Here is a 24,273-nt window from a genome sequence, read left to right on the forward strand (position 1 = left end):
GTAGGCTTTTTAGCAGCTGTGATCTTCTGGAAGTAGATTACCAGGTCTTTCTTCCGAGATGCCTCTGGGTGGATTTGAACCACCAACCTTTTGTTTAATAGCTGAGCTCTTAACTACTTGTGCCACGCAGGGACTGATTGACTCTTTCTCTGTGTGTATATATAATCTAAACAGTGCTTGATGCATAATCCTTATCATCAAGGATGTAACTAAAGGCTAATGGGGAGATAAGCCATGTACACACATACAGTTGTGAGGCTGAGTCAGGGGGATCCTTCATGAAAAATACAACCAAAGATTTGGGAACCCAGTAGAAGGGGATGCGACTTCTGACTGGGGAGACTCAGGGATGGTTTCCTGGGAGAGAAGGTTTGCCCTGGGCCTGAGAGATGGTTAGAGTATTGACAGGCCATGCTAGGAAAGGCAATTTCAGAGGGAGAAGAGCTGTGAACAGAGGTATGAGACACCTCCTATTTGTCTCTGGAATCTAGTCCTTTGCCAGAGCCTCAGGTCGGCTCTGGATGCCTCTCTGAACCCTTCCTCCGTCTCCTCACTAGTGTTCCGCCGTCACTCAGGTGCACTTGATGTGTTTCTGGTCCAGTGACATCAAACCTGCTCAACCAGCTTCTGATTTTCCTCTAGCCTGTGTGTGTGCTTTGGCGAAAACAACTGGAGAGGAAATAACTGGCCAGACTTAACTGACAGCTAACTAACGCAAGTAAGAGTGCCTTCCTCTCATGGGTTGGGAGGAACCGTCAGAGATGTTCAGCTCAGGCTTCCACTTTAACCAAAGCAGAAAGTGGTGGTTAGGAAAATAGCCTGACTCTGATTTTATTTTGAGTCGTTTTCAGTGCTTTTCGTGTCTGAGGCTTGGCCCTAGTTGGCAGAGTCAGTGGCACACTCAGGGTCCTACTGCCAGGCTCAGAGACGGCCCGTTTCTCATTCCCCACCTGTGCCGAATGAAAGAGTGGGTTTTAAGTGCCTTCTCTAGAAAATGGCTCAGGTTGCTGTGCTATAACTTGATACAATTTCGAGAAAGCAAACAAAACAACATAAAATCAGTGAATAAAAACTAAGAAGAGCACATTGGAAGCACTTTTACCCAAGACGTGGAGGCCAGCTGGACAGTGTGTGTGTGTGTGTTTGTGTGGTTGGGTTGAAGGCTGGGAACCTGTCTTAACATGGCTTATTATATTAACGAAAATGAAAAGCAGGAGATGTTATTCACTTTGAGATCAACAAAGAAATGATAGGACATGATAATGAGTAACATTGCTGCCTTTTACTCTGATACAGTCCAGTTAGACTTTGAGTATGTCGAGAACCCTGTGTTCCTGTGTGTCCTTGTGGGCTGTTGGGGGTGGGTTATGATGGAGAGAATCTCTTCTTTTTTCCTTTTTGGTGGCTCACTTTGTTCCTTGTGACTCACACTGCAAATGGGGTCTCGCTGTTTGTTGGTTTGATTAAAAACATGCATTTATCAGTCACCAGTAGCAAGTTACAATTAATTCGTATCCTATTTCTATTTATAGAGAGCGTTCATATACCTATTTCTTTTGCTCTTCATAGCATTCTTTGAATTTAGTAACCTTGCCTCTCCAGCTCATTTTTGTAGGTGAGGAAAACGAGAGTTGGATTAAAGGACTTGATTATCATAGAAACTCCAAGGCGCCTCTTGCCTTCTCCTCTAGTTTGCCAAAGTAGGGATGGAGAAAGGGGGGCTTTAGCAGTATGAAGGATGATTGGTTGCTAATCTAGGGCTGGAAACCCTGGTGGCCTAGTGGTTAAGTGCTGTGGCTGCTAACCAAAAGGTCGGCAATTGAAATCTACCAGGCACTCCTTGGAAACTCTATGGAGCAGTTCTACTCTGTCCTGTAGGGTCACTATCAGTTGGAATCGACTCGACGGCAGTGGGTTTGGTTTTTTGGTTTTGGTTCTAGTGCTAGATTGATGCTTGTGAGATTTAGCAGATAACCAAAAGACTCAGCTTGCCTATGCCAGGACCTACCTAGTGATAACTGACACAAATCTAAGTAAAGATTTTTATTTTATGTAACTTAAACCTGATTGTTATCTTGTCATTTGGGGGATGTTTTTGTCATCTTTCTTTTTCTTTTTTAAGATACTATGCTTTGTGAATTTATTTCTTAATGTTAAAATATAACTTCTGACAGATTCACAGATCCTCAAACCAAAATTTCATATCCTTCTTGGCCTTTAGTTTTTTGTGGCCTGCATGGAACAGGCATGGACTGAGTCTGGCTGATATGGTCAAGGTGTCCCTTGAACACACAGTTCCCTCTCCTCTAGTTTTCTCTGCCCAGAGTGCTCTTTCCACTGTGCAGATTTTTGTCTGTCAGTCAAGCTCTGTGCCTTAAACATCACTGTGACAATGTGGGTCCGACGTATATCCCCTATATGAAAGTGGGAACCTGAGACAGATCAGCAAAATGGCTTGTTAAAGCACACTTATTCTGCGATACACTAAGTCTCATGGCTTTAAAAACTGCTTGTTAGGCTCATGCCCCCATTTATGTCGGTAGCACAGATCTTGAGACTTACCTGTGCAGCTAGGCAACTTGGTATCACCAGTTGGATGCCCAGTAGGCATCTCAGCTTGTCCGTAACAGAAACTTGGGTTTCATCCCCTGAACCTACGCCTGCCATCTTCCCTGTCTCAGTAACGATGGCCCTCTTCTTCTGCTTCCTCAGGCCAGAAACGTTGTAGCTCTTCTCTTCTTGTCTCGCAGCCCACGTCCATCCCATCAGCAACCCCAGGAACTCTACCTTGGAAGTTTGTCCGGAATGTCACCCCTTCCCTCCTTTTCCACTGCCACCACTCTGGTCCTAGCCCGTGTTGTTTATGGCAGAGATTATCGTGGTAGTCCCCTAACTTGTGTCTCGCTTCCAGCCTTGCCCCCTTACAGTCCGTTTTCCAGGAAGAAGCAGATTGTGTCATTGCTCCCCCAGCCCCCTTCCCATTCCACTGGGAATGAAACCGTGGCACATCTTTTGTTTGTTTTTTTTTTCCCATCCTACCTTCTGCATAAGCCTTTTTTTTCTAATTGTAAAACTATAGATAACACAACATTTGCCAGTTCAACCTTTTTCTCAGATGCAATTCAGCGACGCCAGCTGTGGCACGTCTTCCTACTTCTCTGCTCTCATCTCCCCACTGCTGACTCACTGCGCTGCGGCTGCACTGGCCTCCTTGCTGTTGCTCGAGCACCTGGCCACGCATCTGCCCCATAGCCTCAGCTTATTCCACCATTGATAGGCCTATGCTCAAGTCCCCTCTGATTGAAGACCTTCCTGACCCTCTATATAAAATGGACATTTCTTCCATCCGTCTCTCTCCCTCTAAGCCTGCTTCAGTTTTTCTTTTCGTGCTTATCACCATTTTCACCATTTCACTCATAATCTTTGTCATTCTCCTGCCATGGATACTCCAGGAACTTGGTTTTGTTCACTGCTGTTCGCTGTCCCCACCCAAGGCCTGATGGATAATTGGTGCTCAGTAAATACCTGTTAAATTGGTTAGATGCGTAAGTCTGTAAAAAAAATAAATAATACAGAAATGAACCAAAAAGCACTAAGAGTTTTCTGAAGGGTTCAAGGTTATAATTTAGCTACTATGAAATAACCTTCATTGCTCTTGATCAAATACACATGTATTCCTGAAGAACGAAAGCTGGACATTTAGGATGACAGCAGGAAGACGACATTTTAAGTTTTCTTTTTTCCCTTTCTGCATGTAGGATTTACAGCTTTTGGAGGACGGTGATCTAACCGTGATAGGAGATCGGGGAGCCACGCTGAGCGGAGGGCAGAAAGCACGGATCAACCTGGCAAGGTAAATCACGGCTCAGTGACGGGCATCATGAGTAGCTCAGCCTCCCCGTTCTTGCGGCCCCAGCTCCCTATGCTGAACTCAAAAATGTCTGCCACCATGTCTGTTTGAGCCCGCACAAATCTGCCATCACCCACAGGCTAGTTCATGGGAGGCCCTTACGTTAGGGTCATTATGGAGGTGAGAGGAAGGTGTCCTAATTGCTAAGTACACTTCACAAACGCTCTTCCAAGTTGTCCTTTGAACTCATTTTTTAAAGTAGATATTAAAGATATTCATAAAGCTCTCTTGCACCCTTAAGGGTTAATGACTTTGGGTGTACACTGGATAGAAGCAGGTGTGTTAAAATTGCTGCTTTCTGCATGTCTCTCATCCTACTTGGAATCGTGGCGAATGTGTAGAACCTGCTTACTGTGTGTTGGGTGCTGTGTGAAGCCCTTGTCTTGGTCATTCTGTTTGCTTTTTTGGAATGAACACCCAAACTGTTCAACACTGTTGTTATTTGTTAGGCGAGAGTTGGGAAGTGCGAAGCCTTCTCCTGTCTGATATCTCTCCGTTTTTTTAGAGCAGTGTATCAAGACGCAGACATCTACCTCCTGGACGACCCTCTCAGTGCGGTCGATGCAGAAGTCAGCAGGCACTTGTTCGAACTGTAAGTTTACTTGTGTTTTGTGTCGTTTTTGCTGGACAAACGTCCTTTACAGTAGACTTAGGAAAAGCCTTTGTGCTTCAAAAAAATTCAGCCTGTTTGCTCTGGTGTCCCTCTCCCTTCCTTCTCTTCCCACACAGAAGATCCTGTTCTAAAGAATTTTGAAATTGTGCTTTAGATGAAGGTTCACAGAGCAAATTAGTTTCTCATTTAACTATATACATATTGTTTTGTTACATTGTGACATTGTTTTGTGACCATATGACTCGTCAACACTCTCCCATCTCAACATTGGCTTCCCCTTTTCCAGCTTTCCTGTCTTTGCCCCTGGTGTGCCCCTTTAGTCTCGTTTTATTTTATAGGCCTGTCTAATCTTTGGCCGAAGGGTCAACCTCAGGAGTAACTTCAGTATTGAGTTAAAAGGGTGTCCAGGGGCCATACTGTGTCAGTCCAGTAAGTCTGGTCTTTTTTTGCGAGTTAAGAATGTTGGTCTGTGTTTTTCTCCAGCTCTGTCTGGAGCGCTCTGTTGTTAGCCCTGTCAGAGCAGTCAGCGGTGGTAGCTCGGCACCATCTAGTTGTGCTGGACTCAGTCTGGTGGAGACTGTGGTCGTTGTGGTCATCCATTCTAAAGAAATTTTGCACAAATATGAGGTCAGGATAGGAGAATACAGATAATACTTGCACTGTGTTCAGGTGGGTGGAGTACGTGCTTTTGAGTGTTAAGAAGTAGATGGTACATCCTACAGGTGTTTTTCCCTGCTATTTGCAGCTGATAACCAAGAAACTTGTGATGAATCCCCAGACCCCAGGAAAAGAAAGGTTTACAGTTTTGAATTGAAGGGTGAGACTCACTTACCTGGTCTTTGGGTTTCTTCCTTCATCTTTTGTTCATGGCGCCTCAGAAGCAAACTTGAAACAAAGTGTCTAGACTCTGGCTTAACTCCTGACACTCACTCTGTGTTTCTAGAATCAGCTTTCTTTCTTTCTTTTTGATGGGGGCCCTTGCTTAGGCACTGAGGCAGAACAATTCTAGAATCTTTTTTATACATACTGTAGCCTAATATATGCTGAGGGACATTTCCCATACAGTCAAGACTGTTCTTTTCAAAAGCCTTACAAGCTTGCTCTTGCTGGAACAGCATCCTGATTTACTCAGTTATCTTCTTGTTGTTCCCCTTGTTAAGACTGAGGCCTTACTGTACGCCCTGAGGTTGACGCTCTCACAGATGTTACGTAGGAGTCACCTTTGTTTATGAAGGACTTTACAAAGCCACATAGAGGCTAAGGCTCTGTGCTGAGCAGAGTATGGGAGACAAGGAATTTTGGACTTTGTTCTTGCCTTTAAGGAATTTATCTCTTCATAGAGTTTGTCAAGACAAATGCATGGGAACAGCTTAACATACCCAAAGTTTTTGGGGGAGTTTTCAGTATAGGATCATAAGTGGAAGTAGACCTGGGTGACTACAGACATTCAGCTTAGATTGGCAAGCTCACTGTGGACTGGGAAGGATTCGCAGAGGTTGAGGACAGGATTGAGTTCCTTTTGGTAAAGGGAATAGGAGAAGTAAAGCTGTGGCAATAAGGACAAGCAATGTGCGTGACAAGAACAGAAAGCAGGCAAGTGAGTTTTTCTGGGGCTTTGGTGGTTCAGTGGTAGAATTCTCGCCTTCTGTGCAGGAGACCCAGATTCGATTCCAGGCCAATGCATCTCACGCATAGCCACCACCCAGCTACCACCCGTCTGTCAGTGGGGGCTTATGTGTTGTTTTCATGCTGAACAGGTTTCAGTGGAGCTTCCAGACTAAGAGAGACTAGGGAGAAAGGCCTGGCAATCCATTTCTGAAAATCTGCCAGTGAATACCCTATGGATCACAACCATCCAATCCCACTGAACATGGGGTTGTCAGGAGTTGGGGGCTGACGCAAGGACAGCTAACAACGACAAGTCTTCCTCAAGTAGAGGATGTAGGTGGTTGTATAATAGACAGAAAGGAATTTGGATGTGCTTCCTGTAAGGTCCTAAAGAGCAAATTAGCGAGATTCAGGCAGAGTCCGTAGTGTGCAGGCAGCTGGGTTCTGGGCTGTAGACTCTAGTGCTGGGATGATAGGTCTCTGTGAGCCTGCATTAAACATGAGTCACTATAGCTGAGTCTTTAGAATTCCTTAACGCTGCCTGACCAGATTATCTGTGCAAAGTGTAGTCTGTAAAATACGGTAGCGTGGAGTCTTCCTGAATGCAGGGAACAAGACCGCTGACCTTTGGCATTGCTTCTGGCTCTCTGATCTCCATTTCTTCCTCCTCCCGATGCCTGACTTGATGAATTTTTCTCTCCACAGAGAAGTGCCTTTGTGGCTTGTACTGAGTTCAGTAATAGGGCACTAGGGCTGCAATGGAGATTCCCCATCCCCTTGGTGGCATCCCGAGGGGCTCAGCTTCCCTCTTCCCGCTGCCCCAGTTCCTACCCTGAACACTGCTGCCTGTTCTGTGTGAGTTAGTACAGATCCACTATCACTCAGAGACCAATTCATGGTGGGCCCTTACGTTAGTGTCATCATGGAGGAGAGAGGATGGTGTTCTAATTACCGAGTATACGTCACAAAAGCTCTCCTCAGTTTTCCTTTGAACGTGGGAGATATTTATAAACTCCTCTTGCCACCTTTAAGGTTTAATGACTTTGGATATACCCGTGATAGAAGCAAGCTTGTTAAAATTGTCATTTGCTAATCAGAATCACATTCTTTGGGGAAACTTAGGGCAGGGAGCACGAATGCAATTTAGGAAATCACTCAGCAGTAACTGGAGAATGCTTTCAGCGACTTAGAAAACTGGATTGAACAATATGCTGTGAAAGATGGTGGTTGCGTTGAAGCTTAGCAATGTGAAGTGTTTTGTACTAAAAGTGAATGAATTACACTTCTATTTGCCATTAACGGTTTACTTCTAACGTGAATATATATCCGAGGCTATTAAGGGTTGCACGTTCTACAGCTGTATGTTGTGTACATTAAGTGGGTTCTGTCATTCGCAGAAGGTTAAGGCCCTTAGATGAACCGATGTCAGTCTGATCTGTTGCTGGCTAGAGATCTTGTTGCATTTTGTCATTGTTGGGTGCGGTCAAGTCGATTCCAACTCATAGCCACCCCATGTGACAGAGTAGAACTACCCCATAGGGTTTCCTAGGCTGTGATCCTTTTGGAAGCCGTTTGTCAGGTCTTTCTCCCACAGAGCCGCTGGGTAGGTTTGAACTGCCAACCTTTCGGTTAGTAGCTGACCACTGAACTGTCGTGTCATCCCACGTCGCCAGACTCCCACCTCATCTGTTCTCCAGGTCTGTCTTCATCAGTCTCTGACACGTGCCTGCCCAGCTCACCCCTCTGCTTTAGTCCTTCAGACCCCGCTGTACCTTTAGGATGCAGTTCTGAGTCCTCAGAACGGCAAACAGGGTTCTCCTCTGCCCACCCCCTGCCCGCCACTTCCCCACATAAACCCGGTGTTCCAGCCATCCTGACTGACGTGGAGTGTGGCACAGGAGGTGTACCCTTTGTCACATCTATCTGCCTGTACAGGTAGCTCCCCTGTGAGAGAGACAGTGGTTGTTGTCCCAGGACAAAGAAGAAAAACTAAATATGCAGACCCTGCCCTTCTGGCCTTCCTTCCTCCTCCTCCAAGTGGCAATTGTGTCCTTCAGTCTTCCCACAGGAGCCCCTGGGTGGCACAAACTGTTAATGCACACAGCTACTAACCAAGAGGTTGGAAGTTCAAGTCCACCCAGAGGCACCTCAGAAGAAAGGCCTAGTGATCTACTTCTGAAAAATCAGCCACTGAAAACCCTACGGAGCACAGTTCTACTGTGATATACGTGGGGCCGCCATGAGTAGGAATCGACTCGATGGCAACTGGTTTGGTTTGGTTGTCTTCCCAGAGCCCTCACTGTGTTCTACTTGATTATTCACGGGCCCTATCTGCCCACCACCTCCTCACACACACACTAAACTGTGACCTTCATGAAGGCGCCTCTCCACGGTGTGTTCCTGCACCAGAGCCATTGCAGCCGCGGCACCTTCTTCCGGGAGCATTTGCCCCCGACTGTCTCCTGACTCAGCGGTCATCTTCTCGGAGAGACCTTTCCTGACCACTTCATCTAAAATGGCAGCCCTCACGTCACCTTTTCTCCACAGCACACATCGCCACGTGACGCTGCATGTTCTGTTTGTTTAGTATGTCTCTGTCATGGATTGAATTACGTCCAAAAATGTGTGTATCAATTTGGCTGGGCCCTGATTCCCGGTATTGTGTGATTTTTCTATATGTTGTAAATCCTGGCTCTATGATATTAATGAGGCAGGATGGGCAGTAGTTGTGTTAGTGAGCCAGGACTTAATGTATAAGATTGGTTTGTGTCTTGGGGCAATCCTTTGAGATATAAAATAAAGAAGTGAGCAGAGAGACAAGGGGAATTCATATCGCCAAGAAAGCAGTACCTGGAGCAGAGCGCGTCCTTTGGACCTTGGGTCCCTGTGCAGAGAAGCTCCTAGTCCAGGGAAGATTGATGAGAAGGCCGATAGAGAGAAAGCATTCGCCTGGAGCCGAAGCCCTGAATTTGGACTTTTAGCCTACTTTACTGTGAAGAAATAAATTTCTCTTTGTTAAAGCCATCCACTTGTGGTATTTCTGTTACAGCAGCACTAGGTGACTGAGACAGTCTCCTCTAAGTGATAGGAGGACTGTTGTCTGTTTTATTGACTGATGCATCCTTGGAACAGTGCCTGGCACTTTGCAGCTACTCAAAAAACATTAATTGACTTTTTCTTACTTGTGTTACCTTTATCACAGTCATGTAGAAGAAGGGCTAAATAACTCGTTGCTGGATCAGTTATTTGTTTCAGTGGCACTCCTTGAAAATTTTTATTCTTAAAAGAATTATAAAACAGATTATTCTCCTGAAGGGTTTGATTAAAAAAAAAAGCATAATTTAGAAAAATTTTAAAGCCACTGACTGATATTATTTTAACTATTTACTTTACCTCTTGTACTATGGAAGAGATTACGAAGAAAACATTTTGAAGCCCATGTTGGACGTAGCGACCCACCAGATTTGATTTACTAACATTTGCCTTCAGAGATTTATGGGAAGGGATTAGTGGGAGTTAGTTTTGAACGAAGGAGGAACAGTTCTGCTGAAGGCTTTAGTACTAACCCTGAAGGAGGATTCACTTGATTAAGCAAATTTAGATGAAGTAAGCCAAAGTAAGACATGTCAGAAGGGAAAAATTAGTCCTTTTGGAGTTTAAGATTAAAGCAATAGTATAAGGACCTAACCCATCTTAACCCATTGCCACTGAGTCGATTCCAACTTACAGCAACCCTATAGGACAGAGTAGAGCTGCCCCATAGGGTTTCCTAGGCTGTAATCTTTACAGAGGCAGATTGCCACATCTTTCTTCCGTGGAGCAGCTGGTGGGTTTGAACTGTTGATCTTTGGATTAGTAGCACCACCAGGGCTCCTTCATTTGGACCTATATCCCAGGTTCTTTGTTCTGATCAAGGCACAGTGTCAAGGCCCAGAACCCAGCACATGTAGCCTGGTGTGGGTTAGGAAAAGTGGAGGAAGAGCCAACATTTACTGAACATTACCTATGTACCAGGGCCTTTTCATTGCTTAATGCTTTCAGTTCTCATAACATGCCTGTGAATAGATACTAGCCTTCTTTTCAGGTGACAAAGCTGAGGTTCAGGGAGGTTGATTCACCCAACATTGTCTGGCTAGTAAGAGGAAGAGTAGGGCTTTGAATTCTGTCTCTGTAACTCTTGATCTGACCCACTGTAGCCAGTGGTCCACGTTCCTGAATGTGACTCATAGGACTGGGGACCCCGCGTTTATGCCTGGAGTCCTGCCTAGGGGATGGGACCAAGTACAAAGAACCTTGTTTGTCATTCTGAGGACTCAGAACTGCGTCCTGAAGGTGAAAGGGAGCTTGAAGGACTGAAGCAGAAGGGGTAAGCTGGGTAGGCAAATGTTGGAGACTGAATTAGGACAGAGCTGGAGAACAGATGAGGCAGGAGTCCAGTGATTGGGGTTTTCTGAGGTACTTACTTGCCTGGAGAGGTTGTGGGGTGGGAGCCTTGTACTGAGTTCCTGGGAACACTTTGAGAGTTTACTGTAAAAAAACTCATAAGGTTAAATACTGAAGTAAGTCATGGCTAAAAGCCTTGGCATGTCCTTTGAGCCTTTGGGTGATTTCTGCTGTGATTTCAAACATTTGGGTTTTGTTTTATATTTTCAAAATTGGAAGTTTTATAGTCCTAATGAAAGAAGACTTGCTTCCAGTCTGGGGCTGAGTCTTAGGTATCTAGTGCTGCTATAACAGAAATACCGTAAGCGGGTGGCTTTAACAAACAAACTTATTTTCTCACAGTTTAGGAGGCTGGAAGGCTGAACTCAGGGTGCTGGCTGTAGGAGAACGCTTTCTCCTTCTGTCGGCTCTAGAGGAAGGTTCTTGTCTCTCCTGAGCTTCTGCTCCTGGGCAATCTTCATGTGGCTTGGCATCTCTCTTCCCCCATGTCTGCTTCTTTTGCTCAAAAGAGATTGGCTCAAGGCACACCCTATACTAACCCTGCTTCAGTAACATAACAAAGGCAGCCCGTTCCCAAATGGGATTATAACCACAGGCAAAGAGGTTAGGATTTACAACACATATTTTGGAGGATGCAATTCAATCCGTAACAGGCTGGGAGTATTGTGAGGACTGATTTAGGCCTCACTAATACTTGGAAACTCTAGTGGCATAGTGGTTAAGTGCTACGGCTGCTAACCAAGAGGTCGGCAGTTCAGATTTGCCAGACGCTCCATGGAAACTTTATGGGGCAGTTCTACTCTGTCCTATAGGGTCGCTATGAGTCAGAATCGACTCAACGGCAGTGGGTTTTTTTTTTAATATTAGCTTCGGAGCCCTAGTGGTGAAGTGGTCAAGAGCTCACGCTGCTAACGGAAAGGTCAGCAGTTTGAATCCACCAGCTGCTCCTTGGAAATCCTCTGGGCCAGTTCTGCTTTGTCTTATAGGGTAGCTATGAGTTGGAATCGACTTGATGGTACACAACAACAACAATATTAGTTTAAGGAGCCTTGATGGTGCAGCGATTAAGTGCTTGGCTGCTAAGTGAAAGGTCAGTGGTTTAAGCCTACCAGCCACTCTGCTGGAGAAAGATGTGACATTCTGCTTCTCTAAAGATTATAGCCTTGGAAACCCCATGGGGCAGTTCTGTTGTGTCCTGCAGCGTTGTTATGTGTTGGAATCAACTCATAACGATGGCAACGGGTTTGGGTTGTTTGGGTTTGGAATATTAGTTTAAGGTCCTTGGTGTCACAAATGATTTGTGCTTGACTGCATGGCGTAGTAGTTAAGAGCTCAGCTGCAAACCAAAAGGTCAGCAGTTCAAATCCACCAGGCACTCCTTGGAAACCCTGTGAAGCAGTTCTACTCTGTCTGTAGGGTCGCCATGAGTCAGAATTGACTTGACACCAGTGGGTTTGGTTTTGGGTTTTTACCACCCTAAAGGCTGGTGGTTTGAATCCGTATGGTGGTACCAAGGTAAAAAGGCCTCGTGATCCACTTCTGTAAAGGTTACAGTAAAAAAAAACTCTGCGGAGCAGTTGTACTTTGTAACACATGGGGTCGCTGTAACTCGGAATCAACTTGATGGCAATGTTTTTGTTTTTTTAAATATTACTCTTATATCTAATATTATTTGGGAAGAAGGGTCTAGAAAATACATGTTGGCAGATGTCACCGAGAATCTGTAATCTTTTTTTTGTTGTTGTTAAAATACGTATATCATGAATTACCTAGGAAACAGAAAAAAGTATACATTTTTATGCATTTTACATTTCTGTATCTCCCTGTTCCCCATCCCTGCCCCAGGGATAAAGTAATTAGTATATTAGCTGTCATATTTTGGAATCTGAGTATTCATAATTTTTTTTTAACATGAAATGTGCAAATAATTGTAAAACTGAGGTTTAGAAAAAGAAAACTCGTAGTCACCTCTCTGCTTTACTGCTTTTTGCAGTTTCCTTAGTAGAGCCGGGCTCCCGTTTACTGCTAGTGAATTTGAGGGCTGCATTAAAAAAACGTGTTGCCGTGGAGTTGATTCCTCTCATGGTGGCCCTACAGGACAGAGTAGAACTGACCCATAGAGTTCCCAGGGAGCGCCTGGTGCATTTGAACTGCCGACCTTTTGGTTAGCAGCCATAGCACTGACTGCACAGGCTTCATTGATTTATGATCGTGTTTTATTTATTTTACTATTTGTATTTAATTTAGATTTAGATCACAGATTTTTGACGGTTGCATTGGCGTGGTCTCACTGTGGTTTCAGAATGTGTGTTTTTTAGTCAAAGCGCCTGCATTAATGTGTTGTTGTATACTGTACCTTTTACGTTCACAGGTGTATTTGTCAAACCTTGCATGAGAAGATCACTATCTTAGTGACTCATCAGTTGCAATACCTAAAAGCTGCAAGTCAGATTCTGATACTGAAAGATGTAAGTAATTTCTAGAAGTACACAGAACTTGGTAGTGTTCAGGTGTGTTGAAGGGGAGGTCTTTCAGCAGGTCCCTCTCTTGGGCTTTGTGGTAAACCTCTTCTTAGTTCTACCTCACCTTCAGAGCCGGTATTCTTGCCTTTGAGGATAAATTGGAAGGGCTTATAGAAATGTCACCATTACCTCCTAAAGCACAGAACCCCAAAGTATACACAATTGCTGTTTCAAAGTTATAAAATTATGACACTTCTAGAGAAACTGGTAAAGGTCATGAATTTATGTTATTTAGAACTTGTTTCTTCTGTGACTTAAGTCAAAGTATATTTAGAATTTACAGTTATTAATGCATATTTTTGTTTATTTGATTATCACATGCAGTTTACCTAAAGGCATCTTTCATTAATAACAGAAACATGGTTGGATAACTGAGCAGCCCCTGGTAGAGGCACCTGTGATCCTGGTAAAGCCAGTTGCTTAGTCTCATGGCATAGGTATTTTCTGGATTCCTGATATGTGTGAGAGCCTGTGTTAGGTATTAGGTATGGCGGTAAATAAGACAGAGTCTTTCCTGTCATGGGACCTAGATTCTTAGTGGGAATAGATGCAGTGAAGTAGACAGAGGGGTGAGGTTGATTTCAGGAAGGCCTCTCTGAGCAGGTGATAGCTCACGTTGACCTGAGTGACACGAAGGCACAGGCCATGCAGTCACTTGGGGAAGGAGCATTGGAGACAGACTGGTGGAGGACAGGGGTGGGGGCGTGTCCTGAGGAGGAAACGAGCTGGGCGTGTTGAGAAGGGCAGGAAGGCCAGCGTAGCTGAGGCAGAGGGAGCCGGGGGGCATGTGATGGGAGATGGGCTCAGTGGAAGGCAATGGACTTGGATGCGTGATAGAAGCTTCTGTGTGGTCCAGAGCAGGGAGTGACATGGTCTGATCTGTGTTTTTACAAGATAACTCTTTTTTTTTTGGGGGGGGGGGGCGGGGATAGGGGTTGGGGGGATACTGAGCTATACAGATATTTATTAAATTATGGTTCGCATACCACTAGTGACTCATAAAGTATTGTTTTACCATGGGCAAGTTAAGTAAGTTTGGCAAATTTTCAAAGGTGTTTTTTTCCCAGTTATTTTTTTGTTGTTATTGAAAATATACACAGCAAAATGTATACCAGTTCAACAATTTCTTCATGTACAGTTCAGTGATGTTGATGACAGTCTTTAAGTTGTGCAGCCATTCTCACCCTCCTTTTCCAAATTGTTCCTTCCCTATTAATATAAACTAACTACCCCCCAGGTTTCCTCTGTAACTTTTCAAGTTGCTATTGTCAATTTGATCCCATATAGATAGATCTTAAAAGAGCACAATGCTCAAGGCAGACATTCTTTACTAATTAAGCTAAATGATTGTTTGGTTTAAAGAAGCCTTTAGGGAGTATTTTTGGTATAAAGTTTAAAGATTATCTCAGGGAATAGTTTCAGGGGTTCATCCATCTTCCATGACTCCAGAAAGTCTGCATTTCGTGAGAATTTGAAGTTCTGTGCCACGTTTTTCCCCCCTTTGATCTCAGTGATCTCTCTCTCTATATATATATAATGGAGGGACAACAGTGGAAGCAAGAAGACCAGTTAGAAGTCTTAGTGGTCCAGAACACACCAAGTGAGGGCTTAGGCTAGCATGGCTGGGGAATGGGGCAAGGTGCGAACTCTCCAGGCTCAGTGGTTGTTCTGTGCATCACTCCTGGTCTTGGCACCTCGGCAGCCCAGTCTTTAACCCTTGACTGTTCTAGCAGACCCATGGTTGGATCTCAATGTAGATCTAAAACCTCTTCAGCCCTCCTCAAATGTTTACTATTTCTCCTCCTCCAGTCTCTAGGTACAATGATAGAATTAACAAATTATGAATGTCATCTACAGTTCAAAAGATTTGCATGTACCATTTTCAAAGAGAGATAAATTCCATATTACTGTGACAGAGGGGATATATAATGTTAGCAAGGTTCTTGAAAAAAGCCTTTTTTTCTTTTAGCGCCTCCTTGCTGTTTAATGTAACTGTTAAAGAAGAGTAAGGAACCTGTCCATTGACACTGCATTAAATGAATTTCCACCCCGAGAAGGATTATAAAACGGCCACCACCCCTGCCCCTTTGGAAGCAGTCCCGTGCGTCTGCTTTTCCCCACTTCCAGGAGGAGGGAGCTCAGATCCCTCAAACTTGAAAGAATTCGTGAGCAGAGGGCTGACACTAGTGTGCTAAAGCCTGAATGTTGGTCAGAATTAAGAATTGAGAATAAACAGGCAGCAAAGCAACCAGTTTATCTCCGTGGCGTCCCCCTTATTGCTTATTTTGATGTTATCATCCCCAATTTTAGGACTATCAAAACAGCTGTTTGCCCAGTCGTGGGCACCTCTTGATGAGTTTGGGGCTGTCCTTACTGTTTGTCTGATCCCTCTCTATGGTGGGGAGGGGGTGGCTGCCTTGGATTCTGAGTAAAATTGCTCTCTCTTATACCAGTCCTGGAGCCCTGGTGGTGTAGTGGTTGAGAGCTACAGCTGCAAACCAAAAGGTCGTCAGTTCGAATTCACCAGCTGCTCCTTGGAAGTCCTATGGGGCAGTTCTGCCATGTCCTGTAGGGCTGCTATGAGTCCGAATTGATTTGAGAGCAACGGCTTTTTGGGTTTATACCAATGGTGGCATAGTGGTTAAAGGTTCAGCTGCTAACCAAAAGGTCGGTAGTTTGGATCCATCAGCCGCTCCTTGGAAACCCTATGGGACAGTTCTACTCTGTCCTATAGGATCACTATGAGTCAGAATTGATTCGATGGCAGTGGGGTTTTTTTTTTTTTTAATACCAGTAGTAGCTCCCTAGTATGTCATACAGATACTAAGTAGGAAATGGTGATTTTATTAAATAAGGCATTTGAATTTGCCTCCTAAGTGGAACATGACATACTGTATCATGAATAATTTACTAATTCTGTAGGAATTAGAAAACTGTTCCTTAGAGCCCCAGTGTTGTCATTGGATTTTTCTGAGTGGACTACCTTGGGGGATAAGGGAGGGGGGTGCCAGGTAAGCCCTGGGCCACCTTTTCCCACCTGACCTCCTTAACCAGGGCTGCTCTCCTTTCTTTGTTCTGTATCCTGCGATTTTTGCCTGATGTCTTGTTTGCCAGTGTTTGCCAGGGTAAGTCAGCTGAATCTTGCTTCATGGGTTGAAAAAATACTGAAAATATTCGTACATTATTTGATATAATTTTCTAAGGAGGGGAAACTGCAACGAAGCGACCCGTAGAATGTTGAAAATCCAGCTAGGAACTTTATGGGTTTGTAGGACTGTTTCCAAGAAGAGACCATGATGATGCATCATGTGGATTCCGTGTTCAGGGCTAGTTCCCACATGTCCTGGCTTAGTGGGGACACGCGGTACCTGAGCAGCAGAGGTGTGCTAAGTCACTCTTACCTATGTGGACGTGCTGGTGCCTACCTCCTTGTCAGTCTTACCTTTCTGTCCTGGAATATCTTCCCCATTTTACTCCTTAAGTTCTGCATTTTCTATGAGGCTTATCTCAATTTCCATGTTGTGTATGAAGACTGTACTAATACTCCCACCAGGATGTGTGCTTTTTGTTTCCTTAAATGCCCATGGTTTTTATGTCAACCATCTCCATTTTTAACATGTGATTACACGTTTCTTTTATATCCCTCAGCACCTAACACAGAGTTTGTCAGGGAACAGAATGTTCAGCTATTATGTGTGGAGTTAAATTTAACTAGATTAATAAACGGAAATTCCAGACCTAGGGATAACTTACTTAAAATCGTAGTTTAAGACTAGTTAACTTTTCTTGATTTGTGTTTGTGTTGGCTTAGTGTTATCAAATGCAAATGTACTACTTTCAAATTCTTTTTATTTTAGGGCAAAATGGTGCAAAAGGGGACTTATACTGAGTTTCTGAAATCTGGGTTGGATTTTGGTTCCCTCTTAAAGAAGGAAAATGACGAAACGGAGCAGTCTCCAGTTCCAGGAACTCCCACGCTGAGGAATCGAACCTTTTCGGAGTCTTCGGTTTGGTCTCAGCAGTCTTCTAGACCCTCCTTGAAAGATGGTGCTCAAGAGGGCCAAACTGTGAGTTCCATCTTACCATATGCAAGTGCTGGTTTTGTTGGCCTGTATTGGCCTCATGGGTCTTCAGTCAACTCTGCTCATGAAATTTCCGTTTGTCCCAAAGTGGATTGTATTGTTCTGAGGCCTTATTCACTGGAATTGATAGAATTAAAACAGAATGAAAAGGAGCAAGCCTGGTCTGGGTTACCCTTTGGGTACAGAATGGGGACTCCCATGGGGATCAGTGGTGGGTGTGCCACTGGAAGTTCTCAAGGCTTTTGGGGCTCACACTGATATTAGGGAGTCTTTAGTTTACTTCTTCTGGTGGCCCCAGGCTTCCCCTTTTGTATCCAGAGGTTTAATTCGAAGACCCTTATAGACTGATCCAGAGCCCTGGTGGCACAGTGGGTAAGCATTAAGGCTGCTAACCAAAAGGTCGGCAGTTCGAATCCACCAGCTGCTCCTTGGAAATGCCATGGCAGTTCACCTCTGTCCTGTAGGGTTGCTGTGAGTCAGAATTGACGACAACGAGTTTGGTTTTTTTAATAGACTGATTGAAGGAGTCCTGGTGGCACAGTGGTTAAGTGCTTCACTATTAACCAAAAGGTCAGCAGTTCAAACCCACCAGCTGCTCTGTGGGAGAAGCATGTGGCAGTCTGTTTCTGTAAAGATTATAGCCTTGAAAACCCTATGGGGCAACTCTACTCTGCCCATTAGGGTTGACTTGACAGCAAATTTTTTTTTTTTTGCAAAGTAGTGGTGAGCACAAGGATGTTGAGCACTTTGACAGGTCTGCTAGTGAGATATCCTGGGGTGAAAATATTTTTTTCCACCATCTTCAAATCTTATAAATGTTTGAGCACCAATATAATATCAGGTTCATAATTAATTATTTCATATCCTTAACAACATAGCCCACAGACTACATTTCATCCAACCTAATTCTAGAGGGACTCTAAACACTGATATTGCACGTAGAGTGTTTATTTAATACCTCATCACAAATATAACTATTTACAGTCATCTGGAGCCCCTGGGTGTTGCAAACCATTAAGTGCTTGGCTGCTAACTGAAAGGTTGGATGGCAACTGTTTTTTATAGATTGAGTCCTGCTGTGGCCCACATTTAGTCAGCTGCTTTTCCTGTACGTTGGAATGTTCTGGCACTGTAGGTGGTTGAAGATTGTCTTTTGCCCACTTGTCTAACGTGTCATAGACCGGAAGTAACGTGTGCAGTGTCCCGAGAATTCGTGGTACACAGTAGACGCTTTAGAGTTAGTTCCCACCTTCCTTTCTTACCTTTCAAAACCAGGAACCATGTCTTCCCGTGTTTGAATCCCCAGCAGCCATCACAGGGCCACGCACATCCTCAGCTCACGTGAATCTACGAAACATTCTAAGTCCTCCAGGCAGAAACGTACTCACTATTGGTTGGCTGTTAGGTGCCATCGAGTCATTTTCAACTCAAACTCACAGTGACCTCATGTGACAGTAGAACTGCCCCTTGGGGTTTTCTTGGTTGTCATCTTTACGAAAGCACATTGCCAGGTTTTTCTCCTGCGGAGCCGCTGGGGAGCTGCTGGGTGGCTTTGAACCGCCAGCCTTTTGGGTAGCAGCCAAGTGCTTAACCATTTGCACTGCCAGGGCTCCTTCAGAAGTGCCGTAGAGCACCTTTAAAAATATATAAGGTGTTCCTCACATCCAAACCCACACTGTCCAATACCAGGAGCCTGGATGACTCTAACAAGTATTCACATTAACCCCTCCCATCCCAAACTCTCAGGAATCACTCTCTGAAACTCAGGAACCAAGCAAGTATGCTATCCTTCGCCGTCCAAACTCTCATGACCAAGCTTGCTATTTGAGCTCAGTTAATGTATTTTTTTTAATGTATTTGGTTGATGTGTTGAGCTCCTTCTATGTTTTATGGTACAGACCATCTGGAGTAGCACATTAGTTACAGATCATTTTGGAACAATCACCTGCATTTATACATGAATCAGGTGTGTTGGCATGTGTTGGAAGTCATGAGGTTGGACATTAGGCAAAGCCATGCCACAATGAATAACCGTATGCAAATGATACTTATTTATTTCTAATAGATTCTCAGAGGTGGTCTAGCTGGGTCCAAGGATAGATGCAGACATGGTTTGGCTAGACATTGCCACGTTCTCCTCCATAGTTCGCACTCCTGTTGGTGGTATATGAGATAGGCTGGTTTTCTCACAGCTTTGCCAACAGAATGCATCGTTAACCTTTTAAAACTTTTTGTGTACTATTTAAATTTTCTTACTGGCCTTTTTACCTCCACAGACTGAGGACGTACAGGCTCCGCTACCCGAGGAGAGCCGCTCTGAAGGAAAAGTTGGTCTTAAGGCCTATAAGAATTACTTCGCAGCTGGTGCTCACTGGCTCGTTATCATTTTCCTTATTCTACTAAATGCTGCAGCTCTGGTAAATCATGAACTCTGTGTGTCCTTAAACCAATAATTACAAATATCCCCATTTATGCATTTTGCAGTTCACTCGGAATTGGTTTGAAAAGCTCTATTGGGGGGAACAAAATAAGCGATGCTTACTGGTGTTGTGCACACATTACAAAGAGCGTCTAGAAAGAAAGAATATCAATGAAAGATTTTAAAATGAAATATGCAGTTACTTGGCCTGTCGTTACTTGGGTGTTGTGCTTGGCACAGACCCAAACTGAAAGGACTATTTCTGTCCTCTGGAACCCCTCGATGATCTGTTTTAACGATGAAGAGTTTGGAGTTGGTTAGTAATGCCAATGATTGATTGTTTTTCCTACTCCAGGTTTCCTATGTTCTTCAGGACTGGTGGCTTTCATATTGGTGAGTTATTTCTCGTCTGATTGGCAGTGTTATAACATCCCTATGAAGCCTCACTTTTCCACAAGAGTTATGGGAGAGATGGAGTTTGTTCAGCCTTATCATCTAATCCTCACTTAGTGTACCTGAGAAGAAATTAAAGTTTGTGCTGGTGGAGTGCGACATGTAATGGTTGGTACCCATGTCTGATCCTCAGCCACGTGTTCACAGACAATTTTGAGAACAGAAAGTCATGATTCAAATTGGATTTTTATAAGGTGGATGGATGTACACAGGACTGTGGGAGCTGGGAATTGTTCTCCAGCATAAAGTATTTCTCCCAAGCTGAGGTTAAAAAAATTTTTTTTTTGGTAATTTATCTATACTCTGTCTGTGGCTTAATGCATTTTTCCCCCTGTTCCATAGGGCAAATGAACAGAGTGCACTGAATATCACAGTAAATGGAAAAGGAAACATAACGGAGAAGCTGGATCTTAACTGGTTCTTAGGAATTTACTCAGGTAAAGTTTAATCATTCCGTCTGTTATGTGAGAGTCTGAGGCATTTACAAGGAGCCCTGGGTAACTAGGGCTTCCAGCAATAATTCAGTCGTGTCTTAACAGATTAAGAGCCTGAGTCGCATTTACTGTGTGAATTAATTAGAATAATTATTTTAAAAATTGACTGGAAGAAAGAGGCTGAATGAAGACTCTTAATTTGCTCTGTACTGGATTTTGAAAGTTAAACCAGGATGGAGCATTCAGAGAGCCAGCCACTGGAAATATGTGGCTATTGTCTATTCTAATGGATGGCTTTAGCTAAATCTTCTATCATTATATGGATGGGCAAGGGGATTAGAAATGGATCCCCACCCTGTGGTTCGGATTGTTCCAATTCTGTCTGAATAAACCCTGTCTTTTATTTAACTTGGATGCAATCCTCAGGAAGCAAAGCACCCAAAATAAAAGCATCATTCCCTCCCCGGTACACAAAGCTCCCATCAGCACACTGCTCATCTCTTGGGCTTCACTAATTGCTTAAGAGAGAAGCTAAGCGGGGACAAATCCTGGGTCTGGGAGTAAGGGTTCCTTCCCCTTCTTAGCTCGAGATCACAATGCTATCACGTTCCCAACTGTGTGATGAATTTAACATTTGAGTTTCCAGACTAATATTACCACAGCACTCTGTTCTTAAAAGAGCGCTCAGAGTCTGTGTAGCATTATGTACTTTTAAAAGAAAATCCTCATCTAAATTTTTAAGTGTTGCCACAGCAAGTGCTCATACAAGCTCTGCTGAAAGATAGAGTGAGTTATCTCTGTTAAGAACCCACTCATTTGAATTTGGTATTTTTTTCCTTGATCAGTTGCTAAGAAATCTAAATCGATTAGCTGTTTACCTTCTGAGCTGGTGGACCATGTGAGACCTGAAGAAGAAAAACATTCTATTATATATTCACGTAGGATTTCGGGCTAAGGAAAATGCCTGTTGATGGAGTTTAGGCATTTGAGCTGCTTTCACAGTTTAAATAATAATGATGTATCATCTAAAGGGAAAAAAAAATTACCCAATGGAATATTTATTGCAGGAGCTGTTCCCACTGTATTCAGCATTGTGAGTTTGAGACATATTAGAAAAGTGATTTTAATTTTTATGTGCATAGTAGGTACTCATTCATGTCTCACTAATAAACTGTATCATTTATACAGAGATTTAACAAAGTCAATGATATGCAGTAACTCTGCAATGCTTTTGAAATTCTTTAAGTCAGAAATTATCTCAAAATAAAAAGTTTAAAAAATTTCTAAGATACAAAAACGTTTAAACTATGTTCATTTAAAAATGCTGTTTATATGAAAACACTTAATGGAAGATTAGTTACTTAGATTAGTTGTCTTATGTTAAAATTTAAGTTAGTATATTTGCTATTTTTTTGGAAGTCAGCTACTTAAGAGGTTTGTCACTTGCAATTTAATATGGTATTTTCAAATTCTTTAAAGTGACTTGGGCATTTTCTGTGAGGACAAGGTAAGGCGTTTCTCCTGTTCCGTTAATGTCATGTGCGGGCATCAGAACAGCACAGTTTTAGATTATGGGACATGCTGTAAATAGTGAGATTTGGAGTATGGAGAAGGGAAGATCAACTCATGTTTTTGTTGTTTATTTTCATTGTTGTTGAGAATATACAGAGCAAAACATATACCATTTCAAAAGATTGACTATTTTTTATAATTGTTTTTCATATTTCTGACTTTTCAATAAAACTTATCATTGCTTTGGAGCTCTAGTGCACAGTGGGTAAGAGCTTGGCTACTAACCAAAAGGCTGGCAGTTTAAATCCACCAGCCACTCCTTGGGAACCCTATGGGGCACTTCCACCCTGTCTTATAGGGTCACTGGGAGTTGGAATCAACTCGAAGGCAGTAGATTTGGTTATAATTGATTTAGGAAACCAAGGATCCAATTGTAGTTTGCACCTGATTCCCACCCAACACCCTCCCCCCCCCCAACTTCCATTCAACGAGGCAAAATAAATGATTGTAATTCTTCTTTATAGATTTATCTTGTGAATACATTTGACTGTTGTAGAACCCACAGATACTTTATAGAGTGGAATAAGTGATGTCTTTATAAACTGCCGGACCTGCTTTAGCTTTTCGTAAGGACACGCAGAGGCCCTGTGCTGGCTGATGGCTGTTTTTGTGTTGCAGGTTTGACTGCAGCTACCGTCCTCTTTGGCATAGCACAATCTCTGTTGGCATTCTACGTCCTTGTTAATTCCTCTCAGACTCTGCACAACAAAATGTTTGAGTCAATTTTGAAAGCTCCAGTGTTGTTCTTTGATAGAAATCCAGTAGGTAAGTTGGATGACAGGTTTATCAACAAAGGTGTCTTGTTAGCACATTTAGTATCTGATTACATTTTACTGTTTGAAATTAGGGGATTTCCTTGGAAGAAAAACACTATAGTGTGTTGATTCATTTTCCACAAAAAGTTTCCCTGATATTTTTCTTCTACCAGAGAAAATCTCAACGCAGGTTGTATGCAGTGTTTTATTCCATTGTGTGCGTGTATGTATAAATAAATGAATGTTCCCTTTGCGGCAAAATTGAGGAACCCATTTGTTGTATGGCATATGAAATACCCTATGTTTATGTTAAATGTAAACATACTGAAAAATAGTTGGATGTGAAAACATTGGCTATATTTACATGGCTGTAGGGAGCCCTGGTTGGCACAGTGGTTAAGCACTCAGCTGCTAACTGAAAGGTCGGTGGTTTGAACCCACCAGCCGCTCCACAGGAGAAAGATGTGGCCGTCTGCTTCTGTAAAGATACAGCCTTGGAAACACTATGGAGCAGTTCTGCTCTGTCCTATAGGGTTGCTGTGAGTCGGAATTGACTCTATAGCAATGGCTTTTTTTGGGGTTTAGGAGTCCTGAGTGGCACAATTGGTGGAGCTCTTGGCTACTAACCAAAAGGTTGGCGATTGAAATCCATCCAGAGTTGCACCTCACCTAGAGATCTACTTCTGAACAGCCACAGCCGATGAAAACCCTGTGTGCAGTTCTACTCTGAAACACGTGGGTTCACCATGAGTTGGAATCGACTCATTGGCAGCTGGTTAGTCTCTGGCGTGCTTTAGGAAGGACCTCTGTGGATTCGGGAGGCTCTTTGTTTATTTTTAATGGTACTTCATTTAATTTATTTTTTATTGTACTTCAAATGAAGGTTTACAGAACAACCCAGCTTCTCATTCATTGAACAGTTAGTACATATATTGTTTTAGGACATTGGTTAGCAACCCCCAATACGTCAGTACTCTCCCTTCTTGACTTTGGGTTCCCTATTACCAGATCTCCTGTCCTTTCCTACCTTCTAGTCCTTGCCCCTGGGCTGGGGTGCCCCTTTAGTTTCATTTTGTTTTATGGGCCTTCCCAACCTTTGACTGAAGGATGAGCCTTAGGAGTGACTTCATTCCTGAGCTAAAAGGGTGTTTGGGAGGGAAGCTCTCTTTAGCAGGCACCTGATTGGATGACACAAGACAGGCTGTGTGTTTGTTTCTTTCACTGCGAGGCCCATCCATTTCTGGAGCCACGGAGACCCTGAGCATACCCTGACCTTGGTTTACTTAATATGGTGATGGAACATTAATTAAAATTCAATACTGGTAAAGTCTGAACTTCTCTTTTAATGCAAGCTTTGACTCTGTGGGTGTAAAGCGGACTTTTGGTTACATATTTGAGACTTTGTGCTATCTGCCTGCTGTAGTAGTTCCTTGTTATGAGTGTACCTGGTGGTTTCCAAGTG

At 43.4% G+C, this 24,273-nt stretch overlaps 1 protein-coding gene across 5 annotated transcripts in view; it reads left to right on the forward strand.

Moving 5' to 3' along the window:
• The window catches only part of ABCC4 (ATP binding cassette subfamily C member 4 (PEL blood group)), a 323,862-nt gene that overhangs the window by 131,176 nt on the left and 168,413 nt on the right, over nucleotides 1-24,273 (forward strand). For all 5 annotated transcript variants that reach the window (XM_064269982.1, XM_064269981.1, XM_010589388.3 and 2 more), the window contains 8 exons: nucleotides 3,759-3,853; nucleotides 4,416-4,502; nucleotides 12,946-13,042; nucleotides 16,954-17,163; nucleotides 19,455-19,595; nucleotides 19,953-19,990; nucleotides 20,393-20,487; nucleotides 22,675-22,821. In XM_064269982.1, coding sequence (XP_064126052.1) covers nucleotides 3,759-3,853; nucleotides 4,416-4,502; nucleotides 12,946-13,042; nucleotides 16,954-17,163; nucleotides 19,455-19,595; nucleotides 19,953-19,990; nucleotides 20,393-20,487; nucleotides 22,675-22,821 — 910 coding nt within the window. The remainder of the gene's footprint in view (nucleotides 1-3,758; nucleotides 3,854-4,415; nucleotides 4,503-12,945; nucleotides 13,043-16,953; nucleotides 17,164-19,454; nucleotides 19,596-19,952; nucleotides 19,991-20,392; nucleotides 20,488-22,674; nucleotides 22,822-24,273) is intronic.

Source organism: Loxodonta africana, chromosome 17, assembly GCF_030014295.1.
Source record: "Loxodonta africana isolate mLoxAfr1 chromosome 17, mLoxAfr1.hap2, whole genome shotgun sequence".
Classification (NCBI taxonomy): Eukaryota; Metazoa; Chordata; class Mammalia; order Proboscidea; family Elephantidae; genus Loxodonta; species Loxodonta africana.